Here is a 20871-nt window from a genome sequence, read left to right as displayed (position 1 = left end):
AAAGGAATCCGGCGCGGAGGCATAACAAGTTCAGAATACAAGAGACAAAGAAGAAGAAAAAAGGCAGAGAACAAGAATAAGACATCATAAGGGAGCGTGTGTAGCTGTCACATGTGACCTCCGTCGCTCTCTGTATCTCTGCTCCCGCTTCCCTTCACACACATCCAGACAGGCTTGGACTCAGTCAGCCAGTCATCCATCAATGCCAGAGAGAGGGTATGGCTGGAAGCCTGGCTTTACCCAGAAACAACATGGCTGTCCTGCGCTGCCCACTCCACAAACACAACATTGGACAGAGTCTGTGTCCTGTAACCTTTGGGCTTGGATCGAAATACATGTGCGTCTATGTGTGTGTGAGTGACTGTGTGTTGTGTATGTAGAAGCTGTGTTAGCAGTTCTCTCTTTGTATGTCATTCTGCATATGTATTTGCATGTAAATATATACAGTGTGTGTGCTTCTGTTCATCATGTACGCAAATAAATACACAAATTTAGCCAGCAAGAAAAAAAAATCTCAGTTTGCACACACACACACACACACACACACACAGAGCACAGAGATGACCAGTGTCACACAGAGCCAGTATTGCTGACAGGGCTTGCGGTGCAGGACTGCAGCAAACACACAGTGGTTGACCTAAATCCCCCCATACTGCCCGTGTCATATCCTGTCTCTGCGCGTGTCACTTCCCCCCGCTGGCTCACAGCAGCCATCGCTATGGGGATCCCTCTGACTGCCCAGAAACTAGCGAAGGCAGTTTTAGGCAGTTTACATCCACAGTCAGCAAACATGAAGTGGAAGTGTGGAACATTTTGAAAAGAAAATAAACTGATGGGATAATATCTGTTTTCAAGTGAAACTTGTTTCATTTCTTTTACATATTAACATGCTCGTATTTGAAAATTAGCTTGTTATAATTAGCAAAACTACATATGTATATCTATTAGGGCTGTCAATCGATTAAAATATTGAATCGTGATTAATCGCAAATGAATCGCACATTTTTCATCTGTCCAATATGTACCTTAAAGGGAGATTTGTCAAGTATGTAATACTCTTATCAACATGGGAGTGGACAAATATGCTGCTTTATGCAAATGTATGTATATATTTATTATTGAAAATCAATTAACAACACAAAACAATGACAAATATTGTCCAGAAACCCTCACAGGTACTGCATTTAGCATAAAACATATGCTCAAATCATAACAAACTGCAGCCCAACAGGCAACTACAGCTGTCAGTGTGTCAGTTTGCTGACTTGATTATGATTTGCCCCAAACTACATGTGATTATCATAAATTTCTGTAAAGGGGAGACTCGTGGGTACCCATAGAACCCATTTACATTCACATATCTTGAGGTCAGAGGTCAAGGGACCCCTTTGAAAATGGCCGTGCCAGCTTTTTTCTCGCCTAAATTTAGTGTATGTTTGCAGCGTTATTTAGCCTCCTTTGCAACAAGCTAACATGACATGACTGATACCAATGGATTCTTTAGGTTTTCTAGTTTCATATGATGCCAGTATCTTTACTCTAGCTCTAAAACTGAGCCCGCTACAACATAAAAATCGCAAGTTGCATTAATGAGTTAAAGAAATTAGTGGCGTTAAAAATAATTTGCGTTAATGTGTTACTATCACGTTAACTTTGAGCTATCTATATATAAATATACCTATATTAAGGGGATACATCAGTTGTTAACATCTCTAAAGTATGAAGTAACCAGCAAATAATATGGTAAATGTACTAAGAGTCACTAAGACCTTTTATGATGGTGAATATGTCTGCAGGATTTCAGAACAATCTCTGATTTAGTTCTTCTCCCGACGGTCTGTTCGCCTCATCGCTTTATGCTTTGTCCACAATCCTTTTACATAGAACCGTCACTTATCTTAATTGCACAAAATCAATGTCAGTCCTCTGCCTGTTAATTGTAGGAGAAGGTGTCCTAATTTTCCTAGATATTCAATTTTGGCACAGAAACACTTGCTCCATGTCCCCGCGGATTCCCTCCACAACAGCGTTTGATCAGCACAAGAAAACACCAGTGTGAGAACGACAACTGACTGAAGGCGGCGAGTATACGACGGCGGCCATGTGTGCTTCAGCTCAGACCCTGGCATTCACGTTCTGCCGCCTTTCATGTTTTGGACCCCCCTCCACTACTACAAAAGAGGGTTGAAAAGCAAGGGAGAGGAGTGGGGAGGAAAGAGGAGGGAATAAAAAAGACAGAGAGAGAGAGAGGCGAATGAAGAGAAATGCAGGTTTGGCCTCGGGCGGCGTGCTGTGATGTAAGAGAAACAGAGAGTGAGAGGAAGAAAGAGGGAGGAGGGGAGGGAGGAGAGGTGGTGTTTGGTTCACAGTGTGTCTTTGCACATGGACACCTATACATACACGTCCACACACATTTCGTGTTGACACAATACAGTATAGACGTGGTCGTGTCTACACAGGCTAAAGATTCCTGTAAAAGGCTATTGGTAGCGACAGACTTCAGACGAAAATATTGTTCTTGAAATGATTTTCCACATTTTAACTCTGTGTTGAAATCTGAGGGGGTGAGGTCATATCTAGTGAAACGTGTGTGTTCATGTGTGTGTGGTGTTTGCTGTAATGTCAGGGAGTTTCAGGTTGAAGCAACTTGACAGAGCTGCAGTGTATGAAACAGGCTCTAGGGCATGGCCTGCTAATTCCAAAACACACACACACACACACACACACACCTAAGAAGTCTTTCTGCGAACAAGTTCCAGCATCTCTCTCTCTCTAGCCTGTCAACATACTGAACCATGCTAATCATCTCACTCTACCTGTTTGTCTCTCTCTCAAATCATTTAAAAGAACACTCTGGTTAATTACAACTTGGGTCTTATTTAACGTCGGCCATCATTTCATTGTGCTCACCAAAGTAATATCTGTGACCCGGACATATTTGATGGCAACATCTTATAGCTTTGTCCAATCCGGTCTCATGGGAAGACGTATAAATACCACGACATTACACAGACATCCCACGTGTCATAGACATCTTAGTACGCCACACAAACTTCACTAATGTAACTTACAAAACAAAAAGCATTGGTCAACAACGGCCTCGAACACGGGTCTCCCCGTCCCGCCCACCAAGACTGGTCTTTCTCACTGCTTATACTACACCATTAACTCTTACCGTAGCATTTATACATTGATGTGTTTACATTACAGTCAGTACAGGATATATGACGTACAAAAAATGTAGTTGTTTTGAGTCTCTTTGTGGTTGATTTCATAGTCGTCGTGAGTCTCTGTCACTTTACAGCTGTTTTGCATCTCTATGTGGTCATTTTGTGCCTCTTTGTAGTATTTTATGTGTCTTTGTGGTCATTTTGAGTCTCTTCCTGATTAGTACGTGTCTCTTTGTGTGACATTTTTTAGGTGTAGTCCAGGGGGCCACTTTGGGCCCTAGGGCCTGTTCCTGGTAGGCCCATTGAGTAATCCATAAATGAGTATATTGTTATTATAACTGCCAAAAAACAATGGTCAAATCTAAGAGAATAACATGTAATAAACCAGAATGGTCCTTTAATTTGGTTCAGTTTGCTTTATTATGAACACATTTAAACACTATGTTTTCATGTTTCAGTTTTCTTTTTTTCTCTCTCGCCCTGCCCTACTTCTCTTTCCTCCCCCTTCCCCTTCCCTCACCTCTTCCTCTGTTCTCCCTCAGCTCGTCCTTTCAGAAACCCGATAAGCGGCATATATGTACGTGCCACTCCGCTCCATCCTAAGTAGCCTCAACGTCCGTCCGCTCGGCCCTCTTTAATACTACCTCTCTCTCTCTCTCTCTCTCTCTCTCTCTCTCTCTCTCTCTCTCTCTCTCTCTCCCTCTCTCTCCCTCGCTCTCCCTCGCTCTCTCCCGGTCCATGCTTTTAAGACATTCGTAAAAGGAGGTCTTATTGACAAAACAATCGCTCGGCGAGGCTTAAACACTGCCTTTAAAGGGGCATTATTAAATTGCAGGCAGGAAGGGGAGGGGCGGCCAACAAGGGGAAACCTGATGACCTCGCCATCGATTTTTACATCACCGGAGCGTTAGGAGAACTTAGCAGAGAGATACTGACTGCAGCCGGAGAAAGAGAAAGTAGAGAGACATTTTATATGTTGCGCTTTGAGCTTTTAGCTGCTGAGTCGTTTACAACGTGTGAGTAGGTAAAGGGTTGTATTGTTCAAGGACGCTGTTAGAATAAACTGTTTCTTTGACACTTCTTAGCCGCCTGTGCCAGTATTTGTTTGCTTTACAACAGGATTTTCTTTCCTTTTTCTGGCAGCAAACCAGGATGCTAAATAATTATAATAATAATTTACCTGTGTGAGTATGAGTGTGTGTTTGTTTGCGTCATGTGGTGACTTGTGTGTCTGTCGTGTGGAAACAAAACACTCTTATACTCTGTGTACATACCGTACCTGTCTAGGAAGTCTTTGTGTGACTTTGCACTTGTGTGTGTGTTTATACTGTGTAGGCTATGTAGGGAGGCGTCGAGGTATTTGCATTTAGGTGTGTACAGCATGTGTGTACACTCTCAATGTATGATTTTGCTGTGTATATGTGAACATGCATTAACACACACACACACACACACACACACGCACACACACTTTCTCCATTCAAATTGAGATTCCCTGGTGCGGCGTATTTCTGCCAATAATTCATGAGTGATCTGCGCCCCTTGCTGGCCTTTAGCATTTTTATTTAATCTGCTGAGCCCTACCGCGCGCTCACTCATCAATAATACACACCGACATGTGTGTTAACACATCTACAGTATGGTGTGTGTGAGGGAGGGAGATAGTAGGCGGGTGTACGAGAGATGGTGTGTGAGTACATATGTGAAGGAAAGCACAGGAACGGGAGAGTGTGTGTGTTCATGATGCTCCACGCCGGAACATGTGACCGGATCGCACCGTGCGTTTTATTTGTCATGTTTTTCCCTCGTTAGGTCTCCCCCTGTTGGGACAACAAACACGAATGACCCGCGGTTCATCTGCGGCCATTCGACATGAATCCGATGCCGATGGCCGGCGTATGACCGTGAAACGCGCTCCCACTAAGTGTTTTATGCTTTCCGAAGCCCTCTTTGGCTCGATGTCACAGTCAGACCTGATTTAGTGCAAGTGAACGCATGAGAAAACGAGTGTGTGAGAGAGAATTTAGACATGCACGCATGTGTGTGTGTGTGTGTGTGTGTGTGTGTGTGTGAGCGAGTGTGTGTTCATCAACAGCACTGACAAACAGAATCACAGCTAGGGAAATTGACTTCACCAAATCAGTGGGTCAGGAGGTAACATCACCGGGGGTTGCTATGGAGACACCCAATGACGGGGCTTCCCAACCAGCACAACAGCACACCTGCGAAATGGCAGTTCCCCTAACGTAACCTCTTTTTCTCTCTCTTTCTGATTGTCTCTCCATCTATCTCTATCTTTCCTTCTTCTTTGTCATCATTTTTTTCTCCTCTATTTCCACCTCTCCTCTTCTCCTCTTCTTCATTTTCTTTCTCTCTATTTCTTTGCCTTTATCTCCCCGTCACCCCATCTTTTCACTTTATTGTTTTCCTTCTCAATCACCCTTCCATGCTTCAATGTACCGCTCGCTCGCTCGAACAACCGTGCATGGAAATATGCCTCTGGACAAGCGCGCACACACACACACACAGACTCACACACTCACACACACACACACACACACACACACACACACACACACACACACACACTTGTATACAACGAAATGTGAGGGGGCAGCGGGATCCCAGCATGCAGGGTTTAACAGCTAATACCCCTTAGATTAACCACCCCCGGTTCCCCTCTCTTACACACACATACACACACAGAACATCTTCCACAAACCGAGATTAACCTCCCACGATTTACACAGTGTGTGTTGGTCATGCACAAGTACACACACACACACACCTTCAGGGTGCGTTGCTATCCCCCTATCAATAAAAACAACAAACAGGATGAGAGCACACAGTCAGCCTTAAGTGACCAAGCTACTGTTCATGTGACTGTCTGTCTGACTCTCACACACACACACACACTCAGACACACACACTGAGCTTGGCTTTATCTCAGCTGTAAGAATTGATCCCCCATGGATTTCAGGGGGGTCACGTGATTTGATAACCTCGACAGGATTCCCTCTGGTCAGGAGGCTTTTTTCCCCCCATAGTGTGTGTGTGTGTGTGTGTGTGTGTGTTTACTTGTGTGTGTGCACATTATTTTTGGCCCGGTGTAAAATGAATTCTCCATAGACTGATACACCATACCCTAATCTAACGTCTGTCTGTCTCTGAGGTCTCTGATTGAACAATGGCTGGGAATAATGTTAACATCATTAGACTGCTGGTAATGGGGATTTATCATGTCTCATCTCCCTCTCCCCTTATCTATCTCTCTTTCTCTTCATCTATTTTTCACTCCGTCTAGCTCTTTAACTCTCTCTCTATCTCTCCTTCTTCTGCAGTCTCCACTTTCATGCTCGTACCTAGCATCTAACTGATACTTTCAAGGATTATTTTAAGGGCCGCTCAGATCAAACGGCCTCTGCCTGGACCCTGCCTCAGTTACCAGCCCCTTTAATTAGACATGGCTAATAACACTAAGCAAGTGCTGATAGCCATCTCTCTGATAAGACCAGCCGCACAAGGACATAGGGCCCCTTTCTAGCTTTTATAGTGCTACCTAAGGTTAAAACGGCTAGTTAGCAAACTTATTTTATGGCACGGGCCGGTCACGCTTAGCGCCCAATTAACAGGCTGGTTGGCATTTACAGAGCATTCATTTGTAAAAGCAGGATAGCAATCTGGCTGATAAGCTAACGAGGACAACTTAAAATGCTAAATGCATGGTGAAAAATACTAAATAATATTGGATAAAGGATGGTCAGTGGACACCCAATAAAATGATTTTAGTATCTGCACTTTTGGGGTAATTTTGTTGTTTAAGTTTACAGTGTTTCTGTCTTTCTAAATGTCATGTGTAGTACAAATATGTCATCATCCAGCCAGTACGTGAAATAGTTACGACATTTAATGTATTGATTCGTGTACATAGACACAAATTTCACATTTTTTGTGTGACTGTGAGAACAAAATCAATTTGTATGTAATCAACGTAATTGTGAACCGGGAAGTATCGAACTTGAGTAGCGAACGCCACATAGGGTGTTCACAGGACTTTTGCCCAGGTGACCGCCGTTCGTGTCCCGTGTGAAACCAAAAGTTAGAATTGATCTATTTGTCACGCAACTTCTGCACTTAAGTTACAGCACCTCTAGAGTTATTTTAACCCAAACCACAATCTTTTCCTAAAGATTACTAAGTAGTTTGTTGCCTAAACTTAACAAAGCTGATTTATTCCTAAACTTAACGAAGTAGTTATTTTGAAAAGACAGGAGCCGAAATTGTTACGTGCATCTTGTCTTGCTGGACATGCATATGAAAAAGCACGAAAAGTACGTTGTTGAAGTCGTGCTGAGCGTCACAAAAAAAAAGGGAAATTTGTGTCTATGTACACGAATCAAATAGATAAAAAATATTCACTGCTGTGTGACTGTGTTGCCTCATCATGTGTGGAAGTAGTAAAAGTGCATGGCTAACTATCTCTACTTTAAGCTAATTTAAAGGACAATACGGTGCATAAACTGGGAAAAGATCCTAAATGAGATATTCACTGACCGATTAAAGTAAATGTTGATCACAGTAAAAGGTGCTGCAAGAGGCCACACACACGAAAATAAGTCAGTCAGAGTAAACCCATGTACTATAATTAGTCTCAGAGCTACCACTTTTTCAGTAATCTTTCTTGTATGACTGGAAAAACATCCAATAAAATCATCCAACTTGCATGTTGGATGATTTTATTGGATGTTTTCAGATGATAGCTTGACTCTTAATTAACATGGGCGCTCGTGTTTGGGCTGAGTTGGGCTGTTGGTTTGGAAAACCACTCCAGGCCATATCTCTTTAGATGGATTGATCTAGGTGAGGATGATTCGCTAAGTGGTGTGTGTTTCTGTGTGTGAGCAGGATGAAAATAGGGGTGGAGTGCAGGCATTAATTCCGATCATTAAGAACTTGGATAGCCCGGGGATACAAACCCCTGAAATCGACTGCATGTAAACTCTGAAATGACTTACCAGTTGTTCACTTGTAGGATGGTGAGGCCTGTGTCTTGCGCCAGCTGTTTCTTCTGTTCTTCTGACGGGTAGGGATGCTGCAGGAGACAGAGATAAACATCTTTGAGAAAAGGCTGACCACAAATTGTTTAATGAAGCTCCTGAAAAAAAAGGTTTGATGTGCCTTTTAGTAAATACAGACTTGTAATAGGGCACAGGTTACACACACATACACACACACACACAGCGACACACATACTGAGTAATGAGAGGTAGAAAATGAGACATGTGCTGATGCTCATTGGCGTGTAGGTGTCAGTATGCGTGTGCCTATCTGGATATATACTGTAAGTATGTGTGAGTGTGTGCACACTCTCTCCCCCCTCCGATCATTAATGGAATATGAAATCTTGTAATTAATGGCAGCCAAAAAGGCAAGCCAATTAGAAAGTTAAGTGAAGTGGAGAACCAGCTCTGGTAATTAGGCAGCCTCTTACACAAATATATTCGCGTCGACGGCCCCCCTTTCACCCTGATGCATATGTAATCAGCGAGCGGGGAATATGTAACGTTAACCTGACGGAATACAGACAAGACAATGTAAAAGCTCTTGTCTTTATTGCTGCTGTTTGCCTTTATCCTCATTGCAGTTGGTAGAATAACATGACAGCCACTTTGCTGTAATAATTTTTGCAGTTTAATTGCTCCGATTGTAAGAAACCTTAAGTGGAGAAAGCCTTATCCGTTTGAGTGCCATCTTCACACAGGAGCAGGAATTTCCTCAATCTAATTTTCAGACTTTTAAATCTTAAATATCAATATATCGGTCAGTGAGAGGGTGGAACAATGTAACATTTCTTCGATGTAAATCAATTTTCCACACAGAGATGATTAAACTTGCATTTTTATATCGTCTAAACTTCATCACCTTGATATTAGAGGCGGTCAGTTCACACTGATAGAAGATATATTACTTAACCTTAAGGCCTTTGCAAACCAAGTAGATATTTTTCAACCGGAATTGTCGCACATTTAAAAATAAATCCGACCTCAAGCTGCGTCAATCATGTTTACACACCGACTCCGTCCATCATTCAAGTTTTGGGAACAATGTTCTTTGAGTTTTCACATCAGTCAAAAGGCAAAAGAGGGTTGTTTGACCACTCAGAGCCACCGTCCGTGCAAACGTCATTATCCAAATTTATCTGATAAACTGACTTGCTTCTTCTCCCAGCATAAAGCACTTTACAATAAATGAATAAAATAATACAGAGATATGGAATTTAAAGATATATTGTGGCAGATGATTGCAGAACAGCTTGGAATCGGGGATGGTCACAAAACAAAGGATATATGAAAGATTAGACAGTAGTGATTGTGCCGTAGGCAGCTAAACGATAGCTTCTTGCTAATGTAATTCATTCATTAGCCCCGTTTGGGACTGGCGCTATCCATTGCAACCCACGTAATCAATTCAGTTTTGTCTCATATGGCGAAGAGAATAAGAAAACGCATCGGACACAAGGTTTCTCTGCGGAACGGTTTTCCTCGGATGACAGATTAAAAGAACGCATCCAAAAAATACAGGCATTGTGTGCAAAGATCTTTACTCTGATATAATGTTATATTTATCTGAAGATCATAAATATGACACATGGTTGCATGATGGATAAACAACGGTTGAACTGTTGGAAAGACAACCCAGTCTTTAAATACTGACTGTGCTCCGTCCTCGAGAAGCTGGCTGAGAACAGTTAAAGTCAAGCCACCTGTTTAAATATATAGAATGAATAAATTGGATGAATGTGAACTCGGGGAGTGTGTTGATTTATATTAGAGTGGTGGGGGTGTATTCTGGGAGGGGGGGTATCACAGTTGCACGGGGCCTTGTTCGTGGAGGACAATGTGCTGTTCATGGGCGAGACAAGACATGGACTGTGCTGAACACCATAGGCAGGCCATAAAAGAGGAGGAGAGGAGGAAAGGAGGGAGGAGCGGGGGAGAGAATAGATTGTTGAAGGGATAGTACGAACTGGAAACTATGTATATTCCAAAATACTATGTATACACAGAAAAAAGAGATGCATAAATAACCAAAGAGGATCATTGAAGATCACCAAAACACTGCAAAAGTGTTCTGTCAACCGGGGGTGTGAATCAGTACCCAGTGATTTTTGTGAAATAAAAAATGATATTGTTAGCTAATTTCCCTACGTTCTCTTATCAATTAAAATAATAAATAGCTAAAAAAACATATTTTAGGTTACTTTTACTTTCTTGAAAACAGGCAAAGAGCACCACTTAAAGGTGCAGTGTGTAGGAGTTGGATGCAACCAACTGAAACTTCTTCCGTGTGCCAAGCGTGTATGAGAACGTAGAACGTGAACACCTGAATGGTCCTATCTAGAGCCAGTGTTTGGTTTGTCCATTCTGGGCTACTGTAGAAGCATGGCGTCCGGCTCCGTAAAGAGGACCCGCTGCTTATGTAGATATAAACGGCTCATTCTGAGGTAACAAAAAACAAAACAATTCATATTTTCAGGTAAGAAGAAAACATACTTATTAATATTATATTCCATTTCTGCTAATGGTTAAATGCACACTGGACCTTTAAGGATACGTATGGCGTTGCAGTAGCCATACACAGACATTTAAACCCATAATACCATAAATTCCAAAAATTCCCCTGAGTCTGTTTTTTTACATAAAACTTGCAAATCAAATTTTTGCACACAAAAAAAAAATAAAAAATAAAAAAAGCTGTTTTTTGAAATTGCACAACAAACAAATAAATTTTTCGGCGTCTACAAATTATTGATTTGACTGATAGGAACGCAGACATTTATCCAGTTATTCTTCCATGTTATGGTGACCAACAATAGGCGCCACACATATGGCTCCCGTATAATATATATAGTATGTCTAACGAGAACACACACACTTAATAGTCAATCAGACGTGAAGAATCAGTGCGGCGCCAGCATTTTAATTTTTTTCATTACAGTTTTTTCAGCGCATAATGAACAGGATTGTGTTTAATGGTGGGACAACCCAGCAGAGAGAGAGACGAGAGGGTGCTTTTTTTCCCAGCCTTCCCATGTCCATGTGATTGGTTGGGGGGGAATGGGAACACAAGGAGGCTAATTTCATGCGCTAAGTTATAATTGCATTGTCGCCTCGGGCCAAATTTGCGTCCACTTCTTTCCTACAACCATTTTTGTGTGCCTTTATATGTGTGTGTGTGCATGTTAACAGGCTGTCCATTCATATACTGTGTGTGTGTGTGTGTGCACAAGTATCTTCCATACAGTAGACTGATCAGATATCAGAATTAAAATAACCGCGGATTTGGGGCGCCACCCGCGTGTAGAAAGTGAGAAAACATTATTCTTTAGGGCTTGTGTCATCTGATGTTTTGACGCATCGAGCGCTTTACATACATACACCGCACGCCCTCGCACTCACTGCTGACATATATTGAAGCTAATCATGTGAATAACGCGTCTTTCGAGTCTTTCTTCTCGACAAACAAAGCTGATTGAACATGAAAAGATCAGTGTGTCCATTCTACGTGTCGTAGATCAGTGGAAGCAGCAGGAGTGTCTGCCTCGTGATATCGGGGGGCTGCGGCCATGCCAGGGGACACAGTTACAGCACAAATGCACCCTGTTTCAGCGCTTCCCTCCCTCTAGCTTCCCAGCACACACACACGCAGACCGACAGATATACACAACTAGTCACACACAGCCAGACATGCACGCAATCTCAGACAGCAGCTCTGGGAGAAAAATGGGTCTGGCTCTGTTCGACACACATCCTGCCATACAGTGGTGGAATATTCACTCAAGTACGGAAATAAGTACACTTCTGAGGTTCTTGTACTTATAATTTGATTAATGGTTACAAAAAAAAACTATCCAACAGCATGAAGCAGCTGTGGCTCAGAGCTGAGGCCTGTACTTCGAAGCGAGTTCAACATAACCACGGTATCTTCACGTTATCTTATCTAACCCTAACAAACGCAAGCTCGCTTAGCGGTTCTACGACAGTAAAAAGTAAGACCGACTGGTGGAGCTGGATGGGTCCAACAAACACAGGACTTTCAACCAGGAGATCGGTGTTCGAGACTGGTGTTTTGCTTTCATAGTTACTATAATGACGTTTTTTTTAGTGACTTTTGTGACATATTTTCCATACTTATGTTCCGTTTTTTTTCTGTATATATTGTACTTAGTTAACGTAGTTATTTTAAGGCCTAAGTGAGTGGTTTTGTTGCCCCCTGCTGGTGCTGCACCTTCATACATGTGTGTAATATTCACACCTCGGCGAGGCAAAACGTGACACTGACACGCTATCTGCTGCTGGACAGGCGGTTCTATTACACGCTTTAGTGTGATACCGGCTTGACCTGCATCAGCTGCATTATGAAAATGCTGCTTTTTGTGTAAAAGACAACTTTTACTGAGGTAAAAATGTGAGTGTAGGACTTGTACTTGTAACTGAGTGTTTTTACATCATTGTATTGCGATTTATACCAAAGTAAAGGATCTGAAAACGTATTCCACAACAGCATCCTGCCCCTAATGCAACCTATACATACACTTCATGAAGAGTTACCAGGGAGAGATGACCTCGAAGCCAGAACATCAAAATTGTTTTGTCCTCCTTTTTTATTCCAAACCGCCAAATTAGCTCCTATCTGTCAAAACACTGTGATTTAGTTCCTCGCTGAGCAACGAGTCGTCCAGCTTTAATATTGTCTGTGAGCGATTCTGGTGTCTTAACGGCCTCTGGCAGCGGTTCAGCGGGGGTTGAGAGAGAGAGAGAGAGAGAGAGAGAGAGAGAGAGAGAGAGACCTTTAGTGAGTAAAGCAATAACATGTTCTTTAAAAGAGCAGATGGAAAGTTTCGGCGCATCCTTCCCTCCCTTCCCTCTTCCCTCCGCCTATCTTAATGATATGTCTTCTCCAAATATACAACTCCTTTCATGAGAATTTCCACCCTGCTCACCGCTCTCTGCTGAGCTCTGCGCATGTGGGTGCCAGGAGGAGTGTGTGTGATTTCACTTCTCTCTTCTGTGTGTCTTATCAATCCAAGTGTGTGTGTGTGTGTGCATGTCTGCCGCTGTGTTGTGTGTGTGTGTCCATTTGAGTCAAAGATTTCGCTTGTGTGTGTTTGCGTAGACATTAGAGTGTGTGTTTATGTGTCTGTGTTTGTCTCATTTGAGCCACTGAGCTTGCTGGACCTACAAGTTCAGCTGTGCCTGGTCATATCTGTGTGTGTGTGTGTGTGTGTGTGTGTGTGTGGGTGAGTAACAGAGCATCAGTAACATCCCCTCCCTGTCTGACCGTCTTCCTCTCTGACCCCCTCAGACAAGAACAAGAGAGGGATAGATAGACGGAGAGAAGGAGAGAGAGGAAGAAGGAGGCAAGGGAGGAGACATGGAAATGGATATCTGGAGCCCCAGGGGTTTAAAAAAAGAGATAACAGCATAAATATTCTGCAAGACCCCTCTTTACTCCCCCTGTCCCGTGTCTAACCCAGGAGAAAACTATTCTGGGCAGGGCGGTAGAAAAAACTGTCAGTTACCAGTGCTACAAAAATACTAATCGGATTACTTGATATATTTGATAAATGACATACTGGGGTCCCTAAACAGTCTTGGAATCACATAAATTGTTTATCACTGTAAAGCTGAGACTCTTGTGGATCCAATGAGCCCAACTGTATTCATGTGTGATGATGTTAGTCCCCATAGTAGTCGTTTCATTGTAGTGAGGAAATTTTTTTTAAACGTGACCTCACTGTATAAAATGACCTGTGGTGACCTCTAGGATAATCACAGCCTCATGAAACTTTACAGCCACAAACTAGAGACCTAGAGCATTCAGAGGATGGATGGATCAAACTAGAGACCTAGAGCATTCAGAGGATGGATGGATCAAACTAGAGACCTAGAGCATTCAGAGGATGGATGGCTGGCCTAGCTAGATTGACAATAAGGGGTGTCTTAATGTGGTATTATTGATCATTTTTATCAATTCTCAAGTGGTAAAAAATGGTTAAATTTAGCACCAAATCTGTGTAACAAATGGTATCAACCCAAAACTCGCTGCAACAATGTATGAGACATAATAGAGCATGGGAATGGACATCATGTACTTCTATCATCATGTTCTAAACCCTTATACACATTCAAAATTATTTTAATGAATTTATTAATTAATTTTATTATTTTTGTTATTATTTCTGATTTATGACAATCTTCAGGTTCTCAGCTTTCAGATGATGTACACCACTTCTATGTGACATCTACTGTTGACGTTTTATCTCCTCTTGAACATCCCCTGTCCCCTACCCCTCTAAAAAAGGACAGGATGGTAAGGGGTTAAAAGTCTTACATTTTAGAAGTTACCTGACCTTATAGCCTCACACTAGCTGCACCGTTATGATTCTGATTTCCTGTTCTGCTTTTCCATTTATGTTTGAGAAACCTGAAGCTAGAATGGCTCACAATACGGGAGCAGCTATGAGCTCGGTGCCATGCGCCGGGTCTCGGGGTATATTGTGTAGACTGAACTTTTAGCCTTTACAGGACAAACTGTACTTTACTCTCATCTGCAGGAGCAAGAACTCACCAATACCTTTACCGACATGAAAAAGTACCAACTTCCTAAAGGTCATGTCTCCCTAATTCTTATGTTTAAGACTTGTAAACTGTATGAAGCCTCAACTTAGTCTCTCAGTAGCAATAAGATGAAGAAGGAAAAGAAAGAGTCTGAGTCACTCTTTTGTCGGGGATGCTCCACTTCACCACGAAGGGAGGGCTATTTCAGAAACGTCTTTTATCTCGCTGCTGTTCTCCTTCTCTTCATCTCGCCTCCTCAGCAAAACCAGTTGTCTTCTGGCTGTCTCAGTTCCCCTCACTGCTCCGAATACTTTAACTTCTTACTTTCAAATTGGCTTTGGCTCAAAAATAAGGTATCTACACTTTAAAAATGTCATTAACATTGACAAAACAACACTATGAATGTGATTTCCGCATTTTTATTTTGTTTTGACATCTGAATACTCATCCTAGATTTATCACGTATGTAATAAATGTCAAATAACTTTACGTAAATATTTAAATATATTAATCTTAAAACACTGCATTTTAAATGATAGCCCACATTTTAATATTACATCTCCGTCCTAATGTGTGTGATTCCATCTTAGTTAACCAATTCACTGCAGCCACAGTCCTCTCAGTCCTGTTCCTTCTTTAGCCATCAATGTTATGGTGTTATCGCTGCACATATTTCTATTTAAAGCTGCGCTTCCCGAGCCTCTGTGCATCCCATTAAAAAGGCTTGACACGCCACATTAGCTTTATAAAACGGCAACCATGAAACAGGATGGAGGGAGAAATAAGAGAGAGGAAAATCATATGTTGCCACAGTCATGTGACGTGCCTCAAAAAGGAGGCCATGACACTGCACAATCTGTGGATAACAGACGTGGGTTGGTGGTATTTCGGGGAAGCTTATTTTACCGCCAGATGGTTGGGGTTTGCCACGAGGCTGCCAGAAAATGCAATGAATCACAGTAAACAACTTGTTTACGTGCAACAATTCACTTTAGTGCACTTCTCTGTTATCAATAAGAGCAAAAGAAGCTTAACTGCGCCGACACAGTGAACCCCAACGACCCGAAACACCAAGCAGGTTACGGCGAACACCAACAACGTTATGCATGGTTATTGACTTGCATCAGTTGAGGTAAAAGTGAAAAGCCTTGACTTGGCCAGGTCTGTTCCCCTCACTGTTCCCAGGTCAAATCTCCGTGGAAACCGAGCTGCCCATCAGGAATGCCTGTCGGCTAATCCGGGGGCCTTTTTGGCTAGAAGGGCATCAGAGTATCATACCAAACTGTCTTACATGCACAAACACACACACACTCACGAACACACGGTTTACTGGAAGTGTAGCCTTGCTGCTGCCAGACGTGTATGAGATTACCTTAAATATTTTGGGGAGGCAAGCACATTGTTATGCCCAGAACCCTGAGCACAAGCAGACTTTAAAACAAGCCTTCCAAACTGTAAGCCTGTTGTATCTCATACAACAAGCTTCCCATTTCCAAAATGTCTTGCTCATTCGGTGGAAGTTTCATCCACCGTGTGTGTGTGTGTGTGTGTGCTCACGCTGCGCCGTGAGAGCTACGCCATTTCAAATTCCTTTCTGTGTAGGTGGCATCGACTGACATCCCTTTGACTTCATTAGGGAGCAGGGACCTTGCAACAAAGCTGGCTCTGGGAGAAAGGGAGGATTAAAGAAAAAAAGAAAAGGGAGTGAGAGCGAACAAAACAACAACAGAAAAAAAAAACAAAGCACCCCTAACCTAATTTCCTCTGATTCGGGCTGCTCCGATGCAAAATAACAAAACAGAGCAAAAACAGATCTTTTGAGAGACTCGAAATGAACCGACTACAGGATAAGAGTTTCAGAGTGCCCTCTGCAAAGTCTGCGCAGAATAAACGCCCTCCGTCTTAGCGCTGTAAAGCGCAAAAAAACAGCCTCTATTAAGGCGTTGGACTTCGGTAAACCAACTCCAAGCTTGTACCATGAATAATTCATCACCGCTTTTTTTTTTGTTTTGTTAGAAACCCCGATATATGCACCATAAATGGCAAGGAAACCCCCTTTCAAACTGTTTTTGTCATCAAATCTCTCCATCTCTTCTGAAGATAAAGAAAATGGAGGAGAAAAAAAACAGATGTTCTTGGGCTTTTCATTCATTAATGAGCGTTTTCCCTCTCAAAAAACAGCTTTTGTTGATTTAGGGAAATCTCTCAGCGCTCTTGCCTATGGGAATGAGATAAATCTAGTTAGCTGGTGAGGCAAAGGGTGAAAAGTGTGTCATTAAAGCTCTAGTACAAAGTGGATTAGACAATGTACAGCATCACCGGCTTCTTCACTGATAATTGATGATTAGCATCATTCATCGCTTTCCTAAAACTCTAAGGGCACACAGCGTAACGCAGCGCCGTTCCTGCAGCAACCATCCGTGTGCTTTACAGTCGGGCGGGTCTCCAGCCTAAATGTATACTGAAGCTTATAGCAAGTATGCACACAACCAAGTTCCAACAAAGTGCTGTATTGTTGTGAATGTAAAGGGCGAGGTCTGTTGATACTGAAGGGAAGCATCTTATACAGTGTGCAGTATGTGTGGCGTCTGGTTGTTTTCACTGAGAGCGAGGGCGTGCTTCATTAGTCCTCCCTATTCCAGCTCAGGGGAGGCTAAATTTATTAAGGGGGCCGGATGTTGCACAACACCTGCTGCTGTGCTTCCCTCTGTGCAATAAAGGGAAGGGGGTGCAACATGCTAGCTATAGCGCTAGTGGTAAGCGCTGCTCGTTGGACTGAGTCTGATGAGCTGGGGCTAATTCAGGGGGTGATTATGTAGTTTGCTGGACCACTAAACCTATTTAAGCCCGTAATTACTGCCTATTTGAGCGAGGGGAGGCACTCCAAAGCAATCGGTACTTGCAGCAAGCGGCGCGGTGAACGGCAGCCACAGCTGGAGGTGGGCTGCCTCGGGGCTTGCCTGAGATGGAGGGGGGTGTGTAAATGGGGAGTAGGAGGGATCCACAAAGCCTCATCCCAGTCAGGTACCACGCCAAGCTGAGAGAAAACAGCGGGACGCCCCTCCAAGCAACAGCATGCTAGCTCCAAGCTACAGTGCTTGGAGCTAGCAGTTCTAGCAGTGATCTCTCAAAGCTTAAACACAAATGTTCTCTTGTTACACACAGATACGATGCACAGAGCTCGTTACGCAGGGCAGAGAAACAAAGCGACGTTACGGGAGAGTTCAGAGCAACAAAACTATGAAACAATCGAGTACTACTCTTCTGACTAAATTGAGTTTAAGCGAGGAAGGGGGGGGGGGTTGGATATGTCATTGTGATGAGAAACTAAAGAGCTTTTTTTAGACTCATATACAAGAGGGAATCAGATTGTCAGATTGCACCTCGACCATGGGGGAATCCATTTCATTTCACCTGACTTTCAAGGAAATTTGACTTTACGTAATGCCACTGAAATCTGATCTCTCCGAGGAAGCAATTTGGGGACCACAGAACATTCTAATAACCCTGGCGATATTATTATGTTATTATCATAATTACCCTTTTGCCCCCGACGTTTTAATTAGAAACTCACCGTTGGCCCCGAGGGGGGTGAAACCAACCTGGGTTGGGGGAATGCTGAAACTAGGTAAGGGTACTTCACAATTGCTCCCTTATGCTCTCTGGAGCGGCAAGTATAGGAGGATGCAGCTTTCTCTCTCTCTCTCTCTACCTCCTCTGTCTTTCTCTGACATCTCTGTCATTCAAAGTACAGCTACACCCCTCCCTCCGTCCTCTCATTCCTGTATCTCCCTATCTTTCTCCCACCGTCTCCGCCCCCTCCATCCCTCTGTTCTATATTTAGCGTTTTACTTAACTATCTCATGCCCCCTCCTTTTTCCCCTCTTTTCTCCCACCTCCACTTAACTCCTGTCTTTACCGTCATTTTTTTTCTCCTTCCATTTCAATATCCTCGCCGCCACTCTTTCTTCGCAGCCAAACGCAATCCCTCCATCTCCCTCTTCTGCTCTCTCTCTCCCTCCTCGTCTCCAGCAGCGGAGGGCCTTCTCCATCAGTGCACCACTTTTACAAATCAATGACTTAATCTGTCGTAACAAACAAGTGAGCAGCACCCTCAGCCCTGTTCACTTCCCCCCGCCGTCGCTAACACTACAACAGCACGCCTCAGAGAGAGAGTGGAAGGAGAGGAAGCTGACAAATGCGAAATATGTATTAGAGAGAGTGTGTTGGAAGACAGAGGAATTAATATAAAGAAAGACGTGAGGATAGGAGGAACATACGTATAAAAGTAAAAGCACAAGACACTGAAAAAGTGAGAAAAATGTAGGTGTGTGTGTTGGCGTGGGTTTTCCCACCACATCTCCTCTCCAAGCCCTCAGCTCGCTCCGACTCCTCTACCATGAGTTATTGCCTGTCTGCATTCACCACCTGGTTCACTAGCTATGATTTCTCTCACTCCGCTGGTCACACAAACACACACACACATACACAAATATAGACAATCACACAAACATGTGTGCGTCACAGATGCACTTACATTGCCACGCACACAAACACACACCTGACCGCCCCGGCGCTCCACGGGGGCACCTTGGGTCAGCTGGCCAAGTGTAAACACACCACCAGCCTATGGGCATATACGTTCCATGCCACCTGCCTCTACAGTGCTTTATGCAGAAAACTTCAATCATAACATTATGAGACAAGTAGGTGTAAAATTACGAGTTATGGATAGATATCACAAGATGTCTCATCTATAAATCATAGCTCTCTCCCAATGCTTTTGAAACATCGCAAGTGCATCACTATTACTAAGATATCATGGTTCAAGGCCATTAAAATGTAAGGCAGATATACATTATAGGAAAATTGAGTGAGAGGGAGTCATGGAAGAAAAGAGGAGAGTGAGAGCAGAAAGTCAGAGAGGCAGAAGGCATGCATAAAAGATAGGAAACCCTTATGGTTTTTCAGAAAGGAGTGTTTTGTCTGAGAGGGAGACAGAGACAGAGTGTAGGGGAAAGACAGAGGGTTCACGCATGGGGGAGAATACAAGTGGGAGGAACTGAATTGATAAATTAGTTCAGCCAACGCGCAAACTGATTACCACGACGGCAACGCCACAGGATCCATCGAGCACACGCGTGGAATGAGACACAAAGACACGCACACACTCGTACGCGGCACTTACAAAAGAGACATGAAGCTGACACATACAAATAATAGCACAACTGCATGTGCAATCACATACACACCAGATGTATCTAGGGCAGGCTGCTGCAGCTGCTGTAAGTAAAAGGTATTGAGCTGCTGACTCCAGCCAGAAAAAGACCCCACAATCCTCTGGATCACCAAACACAGCCTAATAGATAATGGCTAACAGCTAGTGCTAATGTGATTTCACACTTAGCAGATTTAATATATAACTGGCTGAACAAATTCATGCTATGCACAGAAGCTACGCTAAACTATGTTTCTTGAAAGGTGGTGAACATTTTACTGTAAAAGTTTTTTTTAAGGAGTTTTAAGCTCTTTTACCCGACAAACACTGTGCCGGGTTCGGCTGAGCTGTGTGTTAAAATACTGCCTTTAAAAACTTCATAAAATGCTGTAGTGGTCTTTTTTCTGAATTGTTTCTAAAAGACGAGGCCTTAACGTTACTAAAACAACACTCCAAGTGTATTTTGTCCAAACAATGTTTCTTTGACAATGATTTCAATATTTGTGTTACAAATTTTTACTTTATAATATTTTTGACCATTTTTATATTGAATGTACATACTTGACTTTTGTTTATTTGTTATTATCTAAGTTTTAATTGATCATATTTCATTATTATAATAAAAAATGGCTCCATTTGGAGACAAAATTATACAATTTAGTTGTTTTTTATTGATGTTATACTGTGCACAATGGTAGAATGTGATGATGCACAGGGTAAAATGTCATGGCTAAGGGCTCCATTGTGTGCACATAGCCTCCTGTAGTGGATATCAGTAGTATTTTATAGCCAGATTCCCTTTCAAGTGGTAGAAAAAAAACCATTAGGCACACGTTGGGTGTCCAAGTGGCCAAATGGAGAG

The 20871-nt window shown here is 42.8% G+C and overlaps 1 protein-coding gene across 10 annotated transcripts in view; it reads right to left on the bottom strand.

Moving 5' to 3' along the window:
* The window catches only part of meis1b (Meis homeobox 1 b), a 235713-nt gene that overhangs the window by 21309 nt on the left and 193533 nt on the right, over positions 1 to 20871 (bottom strand). For all 10 annotated transcript variants that reach the window (XM_074647112.1, XM_074647111.1, XM_074647109.1 and 7 more), the window contains one exon: positions 8186 to 8262. In XM_074647112.1, coding sequence (XP_074503213.1) covers positions 8186 to 8262 — 77 coding nt within the window. The remainder of the gene's footprint in view (positions 1 to 8185; positions 8263 to 20871) is intronic.

The sequence above is a fragment of the Sebastes fasciatus genome, chromosome 9 (genome assembly GCF_043250625.1).
Source record: "Sebastes fasciatus isolate fSebFas1 chromosome 9, fSebFas1.pri, whole genome shotgun sequence".
NCBI classification, from domain to species: domain Eukaryota; kingdom Metazoa; phylum Chordata; class Actinopteri; order Perciformes; family Sebastidae; genus Sebastes; species Sebastes fasciatus.
This window is presented reverse-complemented; position numbering and strand designations above follow the sequence as displayed.